This window comes from Musa acuminata, chromosome BXJ3-3 (genome assembly GCF_036884655.1).
Source record: "Musa acuminata AAA Group cultivar baxijiao chromosome BXJ3-3, Cavendish_Baxijiao_AAA, whole genome shotgun sequence".
In the NCBI taxonomy this organism is placed as follows: Eukaryota; Viridiplantae; Streptophyta; class Magnoliopsida; order Zingiberales; family Musaceae; genus Musa; species Musa acuminata.
In genome coordinates, this window is record NC_088351.1 from 37,913,735 (window position 1) to 37,928,133 (window position 14,399).

General features: G+C 41.9%; 4 protein-coding genes across 5 annotated transcripts; 3 read left to right on the forward strand and 1 right to left on the reverse strand.

Moving 5' to 3' along the window:
• The first annotated feature begins 187 nt into the window (after nt 1-187).
• LOC135633215 (uncharacterized) lies at nt 188-4,779 on the forward strand. 2 transcript variants are annotated; one of them, XM_065142424.1, is made up of 8 exons: nt 188-416; nt 663-1,504; nt 1,906-2,071; nt 2,178-2,228; nt 2,505-2,687; nt 2,818-2,935; nt 3,241-3,989; nt 4,096-4,779. In XM_065142424.1, the coding sequence occupies exons 2-8, from the start codon at nt 1,041-1,043 to the stop codon at nt 4,477-4,479; spliced, it is 2,115 nt and encodes a 704-aa protein (XP_064998496.1). In that variant the 5' UTR covers nt 188-416; nt 663-1,040; the 3' UTR covers nt 4,480-4,779. The 2 variants fall into 2 exon arrangements, with proteins under 2 accessions (XP_064998496.1, XP_064998497.1); XM_065142425.1 differs by having other exon boundaries at nt 940-1,504.
• Nucleotides 4,780-5,443: 664 nt separating this feature from the next.
• LOC135633216 (phosphoenolpyruvate/phosphate translocator 1, chloroplastic-like) lies at nt 5,444-10,525 on the reverse strand. Its single transcript, XM_065142426.1, has 10 exons — nt 10,265-10,525; nt 9,410-10,178; nt 8,523-8,645; nt 8,260-8,412; nt 7,739-7,824; nt 7,118-7,202; nt 6,821-6,940; nt 6,649-6,717; nt 5,822-5,951; nt 5,444-5,728 (listed from the first exon to the last, which is right to left on the reverse strand). The coding sequence occupies exons 2-10, from the start codon at nt 9,662-9,664 to the stop codon at nt 5,658-5,660; spliced, it is 1,092 nt and encodes a 363-aa protein (XP_064998498.1). The 5' UTR covers nt 9,665-10,178; nt 10,265-10,525; the 3' UTR covers nt 5,444-5,657.
• LOC103979967 (uncharacterized) lies at nt 10,395-10,994 on the forward strand. Its single transcript, XM_009396240.3, has one exon. It carries the CDS (start codon nt 10,395-10,397, stop codon nt 10,938-10,940), a length of 546 nt encoding a protein of 181 aa, XP_009394515.1. The 3' UTR covers nt 10,941-10,994.
• A 927-nt stretch (nt 10,995-11,921) lies between these two features.
• Nucleotides 11,922-14,206, forward strand: LOC103979962 (protein neprosin-like). The gene is made up of 6 exons (XM_065141769.1): nt 11,922-12,006; nt 12,080-12,283; nt 12,592-12,756; nt 13,094-13,147; nt 13,239-13,391; nt 13,504-14,206. Exons 1-6 carry the CDS (start codon nt 11,983-11,985, stop codon nt 13,876-13,878), a joined length of 975 nt encoding a protein of 324 aa, XP_064997841.1. The 5' UTR covers nt 11,922-11,982; the 3' UTR covers nt 13,879-14,206.
• Nucleotides 14,207-14,399: the final 193 nt, after the last annotated feature.

The following is a 14,399-nucleotide window of genomic DNA, read 5'->3' on the forward strand; positions in this document are numbered from 1 at the left end:
GACGTAAGTATTCGGGAAAAATCTGACACACTGTCGCACAACGAGACACGACGGCAGATCGCACGTGCGAATCCAACACGTGTCCGCGACATTGGGCCGGCACCGCCACTGCGGGTCCAACCGCGTCCACGCCGCGCTCCATCACCGTGCCCGCAAATACGACCAAGAAAACAAGAGCGCACGCAAGTTCTCCTTTTTGCCTCTCCCTTTCCTCTTCGAGTTTTAACCCCGTCTCTACTCGTTCCCTCTCTCTCTCTCCTCTCTCTCTCGCTTTTTGTTCCCGTCTCCCTATCTCTCTCCGCAAGCCCCCCTCCCAGATCTGGAAAGCTCTTGCCCAAAGGCCCTCCTCGGATCACTTCTCATCGCCCGGAGTCAATCCACCTGGGGGAGTCCTATTGCGTATTAGATCTCGAAAGGTGCGTTCGCTGAGTTTTCCCCCTTACATTTTGGATCCAGGAGAACTCTGAAGTCGAGATCTATTCCCCCATGGTCTTCCTGGTCTCTTATCTGAGAGCATAGAAGCACATGAGAAATCTTCGGGTAGTTGTTCCTGCCGATTATTGAAAGTCGCTGGGACCTCAATAAGGAGCTGGAAGTTGCTGCAAGCAGATAGCTTTTCTGTTGACTTGAGTCTGTGGCTGATTTATCTTTGTTTCATATAGGGGAACGGATGTTTTGGTGCCAACCATCTTCCTGAAACTTTGCCATCAAACAAGATTTGGATAGTAATTTGGAGTTGATTTTATGTGTAAACGCAGAAAACATTGATCTTTCTAAAGAATTTGTTTAAAGATCCGATTTTGGTTAGAGTGAGAAATACTCAGTAGCAGATCCTGCTTACACTTTAAAGTTCTATAAATTTGATCAAGATAGTGTACCTAAACAAGTGTTTTCTGTTGATCTCATTGCTAAAAGATCAATTTTTTCTGTAATTATTAGGGAAAGGGGATTGTTATAAGTCATTTATACACAATTTGGTGGTATAGAGTAGGCATTCTTCGAGGACTATCCTTTGGGATTGCCTTTTGACTGCTCCAATAATGTGGAAATTAAAGCAATTCATGCCTAAGGAGCCTAACAGCCTAGAAGGTCGCTTGGTTGAGGTTGGAAACATAAAGTTGCAAGTCCGTAACGTGATCGCTGAAGGGGGCTTCTCTTGTGTCTACCTTGCTCGTGATGCTGTTAACTCATCCAAGCAATATGCCCTTAAGCACATGATTTGTCAAGATGAGGAGTCATTGGGTTTGGCAATGAAGGAGATCTTGGTGATGAAAATGCTAAAAGGGCATCCAAATGTGGTTGCGCTAATCGCACACACTATCTTTGACATGGGCCGGGTAAAGGAGGTGCTGCTTGTGATGGAATTCTGTGAGAAGTCGTTGGTCGCAGTGCTGGAGAACAGAGGAGCTGGTTACTTTGAAGAGAAGCAAATTCTTTTGATTTTCCGGGATGTATGCAATGCTGTTTTTGCCATGCATTGTCAGTCACCACCTATTGCTCATAGGTATGTTCATCTTGTGGTTCTCATGTCTTTCATTTTAACTAATGTTCTCCTTTCCATTTTTTTCTGAATTATGGAATTCTAAAACCAAGATATTTATATATGGTTACCATGTTATGTTGTTTTGTCTCTATATCACTTGCTCTATGAAGTATCACATGACAAAACTGCGATGGTTTTACTTGCCTACTTGTATATCTATGTACATATATACATGTGCAAACATATATGAATCATTTTTATAATTTAGTTATCATATTAAAGCAGGAAAGTATCTCTATGATAATATTATCTGAAATCATGAGGATGAAATTGAAATCTAATTCCCCTTGATATGAGAAATATATGCTATGTTTGGGTTCTCTCTTCTGAACTTGTGATTTCTTGGTTCCTTGCATCACCAGAGATCTAAAAGCTGAAAATGTTCTGCTTGGAGCTGATGGAGCTTGGAAGTTGTGCGACTTTGGTAGCACCTCGACCAATCACAAGTGCTTTGACAGGCCTGAGGAGATGGGTATTGAAGAAGACAATATTAGGAAGCACACTACTCCTGCTTATAGAGCTCCTGAGGTTTATCCTATGAACTTATTATTATAGTTCATAATTTTTTCTACCTCCTTAATGTCTTTTCTGGAAAATTTAAAGTACTAATTTTCCTGCAGTTTCTTACTTACAGATGTGGGATCTGTACAGAAGGGAAGTTATCAGCGAGAAAGTAGACATTTGGGTATGCAAGCTAATATATCAACTGCTGTGTCTTTTACTATTAAGGTTTTCTTTTATGACAAGTTTTTCTGAGTTTGTCCGTCAGAGCTAAAGCAATAACTGTCCCCATCAGCTATTTCATCATTTAATTACAGTTCAGTTAAAAAAAAAGGATGATATCTGAAATTAGAACTTCAAGTGTACAATGAGAAGAATACTTGTACTATATATGCATCTTAAAATTTTAAATTCCTAGCAGATTCTAGAGCTGAAATTTTCTTCTACAAATTTTCTGCAGGCTCTTGGATGCCTTTTGTACAGAATCTGCTACTTCAAATCTGCATTTGATGGTGAATCAAAACTTCAGATACTTAATGGAAATTACCGTATCCCAGACTTACCGAAGTATGGCAATTCTGTTACCAAACTGATCAAGGACATGCTTCAAGCCTCTCCAGAATCCAGACCCGACATAACACAGGCAAGCGCATTGCTCATTAACCATTTGTCTCTGTAAATCTATGTTCATATTTAATGATGGCATGTGCCATAGCTTAAGATGCGAGAAAGCTGACTCTCTTTTACTTTGCCTGAATAATTTCCTACGACAGTTGTGGTTCCGGGTGAATGAACTATTGCCTGTGGAGTTGCAAAATGACTTACCTGTTAGCTCTACATCTGCCTCAACTGCAGGAATGCGATCTAGCCCATCAGGTTTACAAGATGATGGTAAGAATATTTTAATTATTTGCTGAACTCTTGCTTACAAATGGTCATTAATATGTTGTGTATAAAATAAGGTAAATAAAAAGAATTGTGCAACAAATAGATCCATACTCTACTATAGCATAGGTTAAACTTCTATATGAGAAACAAACCATATGGACATAGACATATACTTTGTCTTGCTGTGCTGACTTTAGACCATTAAAATACTTGTGTAAATATTCGTAATTCTTCTGGGTGATCTCCAACTATTTCTCCCTTGTGGAACCAACATTTGCATAATTTAACATTCCAAGATGGGTTTGCAGTAGCTCAAAGGAGGACCAATTTGGTGTCTCGTAGGAGCCCTCCACCTCCACCGGCTAAAGAACATGCACAGAATATATCACCTCCAGAGACTCAGAACTCCAGATCCTCCTGGAGCGCTTCAGTGGGTGGCGGAAGTGGGGGTCCCTTGGGTGCATTTTGGTCCACACAGTATGCCCAGGATTCACAGATATCAGAGGATAAAGGACCTGTGTTTGATGAGGAGCCTATCAACCGATCAAAATCCAAACACAATCCAACAAACCACTCCAGGGAACACCGAGCCAGAACTCCACCTAGGCACTCTGTCAAGAGTCCTGAAGTTGGTTCCAGTGAGGATTTTGAGATAAGATTCTCTCCCAATGGATCTGAATATGGTCCAGAGAAAACTAAAGTATCCAATCATCAAACCAAAAGTATTTACCAGGATCAGGCATTCAACACATTCGTGGCTGAGTTTGATACAAGTAAGTTCAATTCTGGGAATGCTGTTAGCAGGGCAAGTGATAAGCATAGATCAGTGGAGAAAGAGTTGGAAGAGGATTTGAGTAGGCTGAAGCAGGAGCTAAAGCAGGTTAACGGGGAGAAGGAAGAAATGACATCTAAATGTGAAAAGTTGTCCGCCATCTGCCGCTCCCAGAGGCAGGAAATCCAGGAGCTGAAGCGTGCTGTTGCTGCAGCAAGCCCCTCACCCCCAAACAAAGAGTCCAAGCCTCAAATCTCTCCTGGAAGCTCACAGTCAGATACGCCAGTATTATTTTTTGCTCCCTGCTAAATTATTGTTTTTTGTTGATATAATTTACATTGAAGCAACTGTAACGTGAGATTCCTGTATGGTAAACTGTGATCTTTTGCAGCCTAGGGAGAAGATAGAGGGAAACTTGCCCGAACTCCAGCGTGGGTTATTTCCAAATAATCCTTCTACACCTAGTCCAGATCCTAAGCCATGGTCTGCTTTTGGTGACACATTGGTCCAGGATACACCCAAGAGCAGTCATCCGAAATCAGTCAGGACAATCCGCGGAACCAACAGTAACAGGAATAATATCAAACAGCCCAGTGCGAGTTCAGCAGATGAACCATGGGGCTTCGATCAGGACAGTTTCAGGGCAGACTCTCATAGCTCACAAGTGCCTAAACCATCATTTGAAGGGAACACTTCGCAGCGGTTTGGTGGTGGTGGCGCTGGCAAGGTTAAGGCTGTAGAGACCAACCGGCCATCTGGATGGACTGGATTCTAGTCTCCATGACCAAGCCAAGATTACAAGATGTTACTGGGCAACAAACACAATAAAGCTTGTGATTTTGTTGGTCATGGCTGGCAATTACCTCCTTTTATGGAAGAGTCATTCAGACTTGGCCATGGTGCAGCATTCATGGACATTTAAGGTATTCCCTGGTGTTCTTTGGTCCTTGTCCTTGATTGTAAGGTGCTTGGGTTCTCTCCATTAGATAATAGGTGACCATCCATCTTGTTTGAATTTGTATCCAGTGACAAACTACAAGTTACTTTACAGTAATCATAAATGTGATTTGGTCCATTACCTTGTGAGCAATGATGGTATATTTGTCATAGTTTACACATGTATTACTAGCAAGACATTTAATTTATATTCTTGTTTTTCTAAAGCTTCATCCAATGCCATAAACTTCTGCCAATGGGTATAATTTTCTTTCTTTTTCTTTTATGAACATTTATTTTGATGCATCCAAAGGTGGTATGAGACCCCACAATGTTTATATTGCGAACTCCACAATTTTTTAAGAGTTCAATGCACAAAACAATTCCCTTTTTCGCAGTGGTAAAGATTACCTCGATCTCATTTCAAATCTTCTGGGAAGAAGTTTACTGGGAGACATTATTCTAAAGGTTGTTGGGTATAACAGCTCAAGGTACAGACTGCATAGAATTAGAGTACCACGCAACATGAAATAGAAGTGCTCTAACCTCAGTCAAAATCTGTGGAGATTTAGCATGCTATTGAGGTTAATCTCCCAACTTCTGATACGTGTTTGTGCATTAACCTTCAGGCTGAGTGAGCTCCATTATGACCCATTTCAGCTCTGCTGAATATATATTCAGATGCAAACTCTTCATTTTGACATTTTGGATACATAGAAACAAATTAAACAAAGACACCAAACATGCCACTACAAATCAAGCAAGCATGAAAAAACTAGCAGCAAAGATATCAGATCTAATAGTTCGAGGAAAGAACAACCATTACTCTCTAAATTAAAGAAAGCTACGATATCTGTCTCAGCTAGTGGCAAAATCAAACAAATTATGCTAGAGGATCACTGTTGCCAGTGCTAGAAGAACACCTAGTGCTATTAACACAATCATCTCATCACCTGAACAGCCCACAAAATTTTCATCAACATCAGATTGGACTTTAAAGAGAGACAAAAAGGCAACTCATGCAGATTTTGGCTTGATTCTCTTCACCCTTGAGTACAGGAAAACTCCACCAAGTACCACGCCAGTTCCTATAATGGAAGAGTTTAATTACCAAGGCATAAATGGTTCAAGTGGCACGAAAAGAGTTTTTGATGATCTTCCAAGTCACGAAAAGGAGTTACCAAGAGCGTTGATGGGAGAAACTGGTGTCCTGAAAAAGAGTACTGAGGTCACAATGACTACCACCCTCTTCACACAGTTACCAACAGAGTGGGTTACAGGTGATACCCTTGCCAATATCATGTCGGAAACCTGATAGACCAATTCAAGTTTATGAAATAACAATTAAGAAGAATAAGAGAAATTTCAACAGGAAAGCTGACGTAATATAAGCGAATTATTGGCTCTGCACTGAGAAAAATCAACTAATTTTTCACAAAGTTGAATACATACTTCAACATTCTTTTTGTGGGTCCTGCACGTGGACATATATTTCCAATGTTTTTCTACAACAAAATGAATCTAATGTGTTTTCCTGACATGTCCAAGCATGTATTTAAATAACAGGAACAACAAACCATTGTTTTGATTCAAAACATTTTGTTTTATTAAGCATAAATGTAACAAAAATTAATTTCTTTCCCCATTTTCCAGAAAAATAAACTACTTTTTCTTTGCAATTAAATGCACAAAAATTGTACATCCTAAGAAAGAAATAAGCATCCTAAACATATAGGAACCACCATCCAACAATTAATGATCAGAGCCATTCTTCTATAAGAAGTGGAGGCAGATGTTAGGTCATAGAAGTTACTTCCAGAGAAGAGTATAAAGAATGTCTGTCATGGCTAATCAAGCCTTCCAATACGGAAATAGATATCCTGACCATTGTCTTATTCAAATGTCAGGAATAATTTCAAGAGCCAAAGAAACTTGAGTAGAAGTAGATAGCTTCTGTAAAGCAAACTTATTAATGCAAGAATGACAAAAAGATTTAGAAATATCAGACCTGTTGATATGCATGAAAACACAGACCAGCAACGAGTGATCTCAAGTATATCTGTTTAAGATTCAGACCCTAGCACACCAACAAAGCAAGAATAAGTGCAAATTATTTATGAACATCATTATGGATAGAAAGGTATACACATGAAAAAAATTAATTGACTCGTCATACTTACAACAGACTCCAAATACGTAGGAGTAATCTTGATGCCTTCAACAAACAGAGTCACAGGTGCTAGTAGGAAAAATGACATGATTGTTATTATTGAGAACAGATTGATGTTGTCTAGAGATTCCTGCCAAAAATAAAAAACTGCTGAAAATTATACCTACAATAATAACAATTTCTTAGAGCAGAATCAGTTTACCAGAGTCACCTTCATCTTTAAAAGATATAGGAAGACAAGATAATAATGGTAGACAAATGTATCACATGAAGCAAATAAATTCATTTTCACAGAAACAAATATAACCTCTTTCTTAACCATGACTTTCTTGCTGAGAACATTGCGGGATTGGAATGTCAGGTTGGAAGCCATTGCACTCCAAAATCCAGCCCTGTTTGTGACAGAGGAGGGACTTAGAAACACAAACATGAGAAAACTGAAATTAGCAAAATTAATCAGTGGATAGGGGTGACTGGGCATGAATTTTATCTATAATTAAGTCTTAGCTTATGAGTTTTTAGTGCTAACTTCTGCTGATAAGACCACCAATATCAGTACTAATTATAAAAGCCAACAAAACTGAGATATCAGTTGCCATTTATAGATCAGATCTACAATCACCAATTTTTCATTCATCTACTCTTTTCTGAGTAGATAATTAAACCAATGGGAGAAAAAAGAAACAATCTTGTTTTTTTCAATGTTTGCACAGTATTTAGACATCTTATCCCAGACATGGTACATTATTTAACTTAGTAGAGTCTTTACAATTTGGCCAAGAAATTCTGATATCTTGGTCTTACTCACTTCTGAGATAAATGAGACATTTGAGAAAATTGAAGAGGGAGAGACTGGAAAAAGGCCTAAATGCATACTGATATTTCATTAAACAAACTAGTTAATCTTTTTTTATTATCAATGACTTACCAATTAAAAGAAGCTTCAGTCAATGATGCCAAGGCTACACCACCAACAATTGGCATTAGAGACAGTATAACCCAGATAGTAGGCACCTGCATCCAAATCCAGTAAAAGATTATTGATATAAAGCAAACTATCACAACTCTGAAGATGCAGATTGCAGTTTAAAGGATGGAGATTATAGTTTAAGAGCCAATGATCCAAAAATCGAAGGATCTATGTGCTTCGACTTTTTATTTCTTTTTGAAGAGTCTTGCACATAGAGTCTATCTATGTGCTTCAACTTTTTATTTCTTTTTAAAGAGTCTTGCACATAGAGTCTATTCGTATTACACCAGAGTATGGAAGTAGTAACAAGGAATTAAGTGCATTAAAAAGAGGATGCTAGACCACTATTTTCTAAAGCACATGATCATCATATATTATTTTCAGGATAAGAGAGGTCACAAGATAGAGAGGCTAATTCACCTACTAATTGTAAGGTTCCCTTATCCTGATTAAAAAAAAAAAAAGCTATTAAAATTTACCTCTTCTAAGAACAGGGCGGAAAGGAGTGCTGAGAAAAAAGGCTCCTTGGCTTTTATTGTGTGCGTGAATGAAACAGCAACTCTCCCAAGACTCATGTTAGTGAATAGGTTGCCCATTGTGTGAACAAGAGCCAATGGTAAGATTGCGGCGAGCTGAAAGAAAAACAAGTAACTTATATAATTAATGAAAGTATTGCACATTTCATGATTGACCGATATGCTATTTGCTCATAAATGTAGAGATAAGCATCATAGCTTGATACCTGCATAGGAGAAATCTTAGGACGTTTGTAAAGATTAGTGGTCCACATAAATAGGACAAGGAATGTTCCAATGGAAAACTGAAGCAGCGTGACGGTTAGTGGGAATTGAAAAACCTTAAGAACCTGAAATAAGGTAGGACAGTGTATTACTCTGCCATTTATATAACATCATTCTGCATACACGAAACCAAAATAATCCAATGTCTATATATAAGCAGAGAAAACCTTTCACATCAATCTTAGGGAAAGAATGGCAATACCTAACCTGGCATGACAAGAGCCAAACAGAAGCTATATACGCTCTGGAAGCATTGCTGTAAATGAAATTTAAGTTCTTTCACTTGCCACTAAAAGGAGTCGTGCTAAAAACTACATAAGCAAGAGAATATGTAGCTTTCTCCAGCATTACATTTCTAATGATCCAGAGGATCTCTTGTAGAAACAGTAACTTACCAAGATATAAGTTTGATACCCATTGTGACCACAGTATAATATAAAGTTCCACAAAACAATAGTAGTGCATTCTTAAATATAAGAGTTTGATAGTACAAATAAACCTCACTCTTTAGTGATTGCATAAGCATCTAAGGAAAGCATAAAGGACACTTCAACAAGCTCTGTGTCAACATTCAAGGACGAACAAGGTAACATTCATGAACTGCAAACATCAAGAGCTTACAAATCATCAGTTGTGCAAACAATTAAAAGCAAAAGAAAACCTATTATTGAGGTTTTGCTAAAGCTTATAGTCAAAGGCGAACATTCTGCAAAAAGGTGTGGAAACTGCGCAAGATTAGATTTTCTTTTTCCGATCCAAAAGCAAAGTGCACGGATTAGTTCACAAGGACTAGCGCAAGTAGGGAGGAGGAAAGGGAAGGCAGGGATACCTGCTTGTTATATATGTTGAAGTAGATGTTGAAGAGGTACCAGAGGCCGAACAAGGACCCAAGCAGCAGCGTCTGAAGCAGGTCTCCTCCGGGGGCAGCCTCCTTGTCAGAGCCCCCGCCGGTGCTTTCGGGGACGGCTCGCCCGGACAGTGAGACCCCCCTTCTCCCGCCTCCTCTGTTCCCAGTCCGACGCGAGAAACGGGGCGGAGACCCAAGAGGCCCCGCTGCCGTGACACCGACCAGTAGAGCGGGCATGGATCTGGAAGGATGCGGCACAGAAGGGAGCGGCGGCGGCAAGGCGGAGGGATCTCCCGGGAAGGCCACGGACGAGGAGGCAAGAGGCGGGGGTAGGAGAGAGAGGGGCAACGGCTGCCGCGCTCTGCATCTCGGGAAGCTACGTCGCTCTATTCCTCCTCCCCACCTCGTCCACTGCCCCGCGCGACGGAGAAACCAATGGCGGCGGTGGCAGCAGAGCGCTGGCTTGTCTGCTATTGGCTATCTTCCTCCACATTGTGAGCTGAAAACAGAAACAGAAACAGAAACAAAACAAAACAAAAACACGACAGCAACACGAGTGTTGTCGATGCACGATGGGGCAGATCTTACCCATACTTCCACACGGGTCGGACCCACAAAACAAAGGAGGAGGTTAGGATCGGATTACGTCGCACGTAAGGCAGCTTAACGAACTCGGAGAACGTGTAGTGGTTGGGAGATATCCGGCGAAGCCCACGGCGAGCAATTCGATGGCTCTCCTTCTCTTCTTCCGCTACAAAAGAGGCGAGTCAGCGAAGTCTCAACGCCTTCTCCGCCTCTGGCGGTGACGATGCAGCAAAGAAATGGTCAACCAGTTACCATGCAGGCCGTCAACACCTTCCGCTCCCCTATATTACTCCCCCTCGCCTCTCCCTTCCTCGCTCAATCACTCTTTCCTTCGGCTTTCCCACCTCCGCAATAAAGAAAGCTATAATAATACTCCGCAGCAATGACCAGATCCACAGCACAACTCACCACCCTCCTCCTCCTCGCGGCGCTCGCCGTCGCCTCCGCCAAACCCCGCTCCGCACGCCGCTCCCTCAACGAAGCCGCCGCCGCCTGCGAGTTTGTCACCGTCCCACAGCTCTGCACGTCGCTGGCCGCCAAGTCTGGAGCCACGACGGTCCCGGCCCTGACCGTGGCTGCCGTCAACGAGGCTGCAGCCACCGCGCAAGAAGCGAAGGTCACGGTGGAGAGGATCACCGCGGCCCCCATCACCGACGCGAAGCTGAAGGCCAACCTCGATGTGTGCTGGAAGAGCTACGTGGACTCGCTCGACACCCTGCAGAAGGCGGGCAGTAACCTGCAGACGGGGGCGCCACACAACGAGTTGGTCAGCCACATCTCGGCCGCCATCACCTACGTGGGCCACTGCAACGACGCCTTCAGCCAGAACCCCGGCCTGGTGTCGCCGGTGGCGGACGTCACCAGCATCCTAAAGAAGCTCATCAGCAACAGTCTTGCCTTGGCCGTGAGCCTACAGTTCCACCACTAAGTAGTATGCATGCGTGTGGAACGTCGAGAGAGAGAGAGAGAGAGAGGAAGAAGGAGGGTGAAATGTGTTGACCATGCATGGAGGACGTAATCTTTATATGTGATTGTAATAACGGTGGATAACAAAGAGCCTGAAGGAGTTCCGATGCTAATTGTTTACGATTGCTTCATCTGGTTTGGCCTGTGATCATTTCTTTAAGCTAATGTTCCAAGAATAATTGCGAAATGCTTTAACTTGATTCTTGGATATACTTATTTTAGATTATCCACTACGGTAACCCAAGTCTGGGCGCAAGTCGTGGATTGGTGAGGCGCTGCGATGCAATAGTCAACGCCCTGCAGGCGAGTTAGAAACACGCGACAATGATTTATGGAATATTAGATGAATAAAAATAAATTGCAAAAAATTCGCGGTTGCGTCATGCTGTCGTCTGCCCAAGTAAGCATGACGCCACGTTTGATGGTGACGTGTAGAGTTTAAACACTCGAGTAATTATATAGTTGACTTTGATATATTATGACGTGTCATAACCTCACATCAGATCGCTTCTCCTTAAGATGTCTCACGGAAGCTTTATGACGTGTCATAACCTCACATCAGATTGCTTCTCCTTAAGATGTCATAACCTCACATCAGATCGCTTCGTCCTTATGACGTGCATCATCCGATTGTACTCAATTCTTCCCATCACCATATGCTTCATTCTCGTCAATTTGAGAGGATTTCGTCTCATCGACTTAGTCTTTAATCGACATATCATCAAAAAAGTTAGCATTGAAAGAGCACAGAATCCAGTGGTATTTGTAGGAACAATAAGTGCAAGTAGGTGAATATTGTATTTAATTTGTCTTATTCATATATCTTAAAAATACATTTCTTTCTCGATCGACATGGCTACGTCAAATCTAATCCTTTACTGCTCCTTCTTCTTCATCATCATCTTCTTCCTGAGACTTGACCTACCTTTTGCTGGTCTCAGAGCCCGGATGGCGATCTCATAGACTGCGTTCCCTCGCATCTCCAACCGGCTTTCGATCACCCCATGCTGAAAGGATCAAAGCCTTTGGTACGTAACTGTTCTATACCACGTCTTTAGATCACATCTTCACGTGTTGATAGTTCCGATCGAATGCTTACAGGATCCACCGGAGAGACCCAGATGCCACACCGGCGACGGTATGGCCGACGACTTCGTCCAGCTATGGACTACCTCCGGAGAGACGTGCCCGGAAGGAACGGTTCCGATCAGAAGAACCAAGGAGGAAGACATACTTCGCATAGAGAGGTTCGGCAGGAAGCCATTCGCGAGAGCACCGCAAAGCACCAACGTCAGTAACCACGAGGTTGACATCAATCCAACCAAATTAATTAATAGTATATATAACATAATCTGTAGTCGAAATCATTGATGGACATTAATTACTTCATGCAAGCAAGCCTATTAACTAACGAGGGGTTGACTGCACGATCTTGTGGGAAGAAAAATAGACCTCGACGTTCAAATTGATAGTATATTATTTGCAGCATGATGTGAGTGGTTTGACAACATCAACGTTAAATGATGGGTATACTTATAATAATATTACATGTTATCATCGAAATTATCTCTAGAAATCTATGCCATGCTTTTTATTCATCGGGTTAATTACAGTACGCGATCGGGCATGTCGAGGGAGAACAATACTACGGTGCACAAGCATTGTTCAATGTTTGGGCTCCTCAAGTGGCCAACCGCGGTGAGTTCAGCTTATCGCAATTATGGATCATCTCGGGAAATTTTGGCAAGGATCTGAACACTGTCGAAACAGGGTGGCAGGTAATATTACGTACTACTTGATCAAGCCATGTATACATATAGTTCCATAAACCTAAAGAAAGAATAATATTTTCTGGAATTCTCTTTGTCACGAAAACTATATCTCATTCATAATTTCATGCGGTGTTATGAGTTGTCGATTTCAATTGTTTTGCTGTATGTTGGCAAAAAAAAAGAGAGAGAGAATTTTTATTTTTATTTTATCGAGAATGAATATTTGCAAGGTCTGATGGGTCAGTAGGTTTTGTTAATCTCATGTGGATTGAACTTTCTCGATCTGATTTGACCAAAAACGTGAAAAGGATTCATGTTTCGTTGTCGCTTGGATCTTTCTCAGGTGTATCCTGAGCTGTATGGAGATTCACTCCCGAGGTTCTTCGTTTATTGGACGGTGAGGCTTCCTTCTGAGATCTGACATTAAACTCGTATCATCTACATTTAGTTTCTCTAATAACTTAGACTATACGTTGAGAATCCTGCAGAACGATTCATATCAAAACACAGGCTGCTACAACCTCTACTGTTCGGGCTTCGTCCAGACCTACAACAGTGTCGCTGTAGGAGCAACTATCACCAAAACATCGACGTATAATGATACTAATCTGCAGTATGTGATCAGAATCACGGTGTGGAAGGTGAGTGATCTCCTCCTGCAAACACCAATCTACCTCAGAACAATACAACGTGGCTGCTGGCTTGACATCTCATTCCCAGAACTGTGTTGAATCCTCGTGCTGTGGCCCTTAGGATCAAAAGACTGGGAACTGGTGGCTGCAGCTGGGATCAACAGTTGTGGGATACTGGCCAAGCTTCTTGTTCAGTAACCTTGCAAGCAGTGGAACCATGGTGGAATTTGGTGGGGAGATCGTCAACACCCGTCCTTCCGGCAACCACACCGACACCCAGATGGGCAGCGGACACTTCGCGGAAGAAGGCTTCGGCAGAGCTGCCTACATCCGCAGCATACGAATCGTGGATTCGAACGACACACTGATCCCGGCGAGAAACCTCACCTACTACGCCGATAATCCGAACTGTTACGACGTACAAGGCGGCGTCGACAATTCAGGGGAGAGCTTCTTCTACTTTGGAGGTCCAGGAAGAAACGCTAGATGCCCATGAAAGACTAGAAGAGCTTCTCTCTCCAAACCACTCGTCGTCTTCATGTGTGTGGCTGCTGCTCCTTCCTTTTCCTTGAATAATGGTGAAGAAGACATGCATCTATCTTCTTCGCAACATCTAATTTCTGCTGTGGTTTGTCGTGGAAGTGTTCGTTTCGTTGAATAATGGCGAAGAAATTGTCTTCTTCGCGAGTCGAGGTTGGTTGTGAAGGTGTGGTCGTTGTCTTCGTGTCGTATGGGAATGGGAAGCAAGAAGAAATGGTCTGCAAAATAATGCAGTTCTATCAAATATATGTAATGTTGGCATACTAAAAGGTCTGCATTGTTGTTTACGACTCTTTCTCGGGCCACATGACGACGGCAGAGATGAATTCCTATTACCAATTGATCCTAAAGAATAGTTTTCATTACCTCATATTATTCCATTCTAAAGTTGACCAGAAGAAGGCAATGGGACAATAGTAAGTTCATAGATTAGGTCAAGATATCAACAAAGTACAACTTGGACACGAATGAAGCAAC

Excerpts from the sequence above, each read along its gene's own strand:
- LOC103979967 (XM_009396240.3), top strand. The coding sequence starts at position 10,395 with ATGACCAGATCCACAGCACAACTCACCACCCTCCTCCTCCTCGCGGCG.
- LOC103979962 (XM_065141769.1), top strand. The coding sequence starts at position 11,983 with ATGCTGAAAGGATCAAAGCCTTTG. Across the intron at positions 12,284-12,591 it reads CCAACGTCAGTAACCACGAG|TACGCGATCGGGCATGTCGA; the intron begins GTTGACATCAAT and ends GGTTAATTACAG. Across the intron at positions 12,757-13,093 it reads CTGTCGAAACAGGGTGGCAG|GTGTATCCTGAGCTGTATGG; the intron begins GTAATATTACGT and ends GATCTTTCTCAG.
- LOC135633215 (XM_065142424.1), top strand. The coding sequence starts at position 1,041 with ATGTGGAAATTAAAGCAATTCATGCCTAAGGAGCCTAACAGCCTAGAA. Across the intron at positions 2,072-2,177 it reads CTGCTTATAGAGCTCCTGAG|ATGTGGGATCTGTACAGAAG; the intron begins GTTTATCCTATG and ends TCTTACTTACAG. Across the intron at positions 3,990-4,095 it reads GCTCACAGTCAGATACGCCA|CCTAGGGAGAAGATAGAGGG; the intron begins GTATTATTTTTT and ends GATCTTTTGCAG.
- LOC135633216 (XM_065142426.1), bottom strand. The coding sequence starts at position 9,664 with ATGCCCGCTCTACTGGTCGGTGTCACGGCAGCGGGGCCTCTTGGGTCT. Across the intron at positions 8,646-9,409 it reads TCAACATATATAACAAGCAG|GTTCTTAAGGTTTTTCAATT; the intron begins GTATCCCTGCCT and ends ACCTTATTTCAG. Across the intron at positions 6,718-6,820 it reads CTACGTATTTGGAGTCTGTT|GGTCTGAATCTTAAACAGAT; the intron begins GTAAGTATGACG and ends TTGGTGTGCTAG.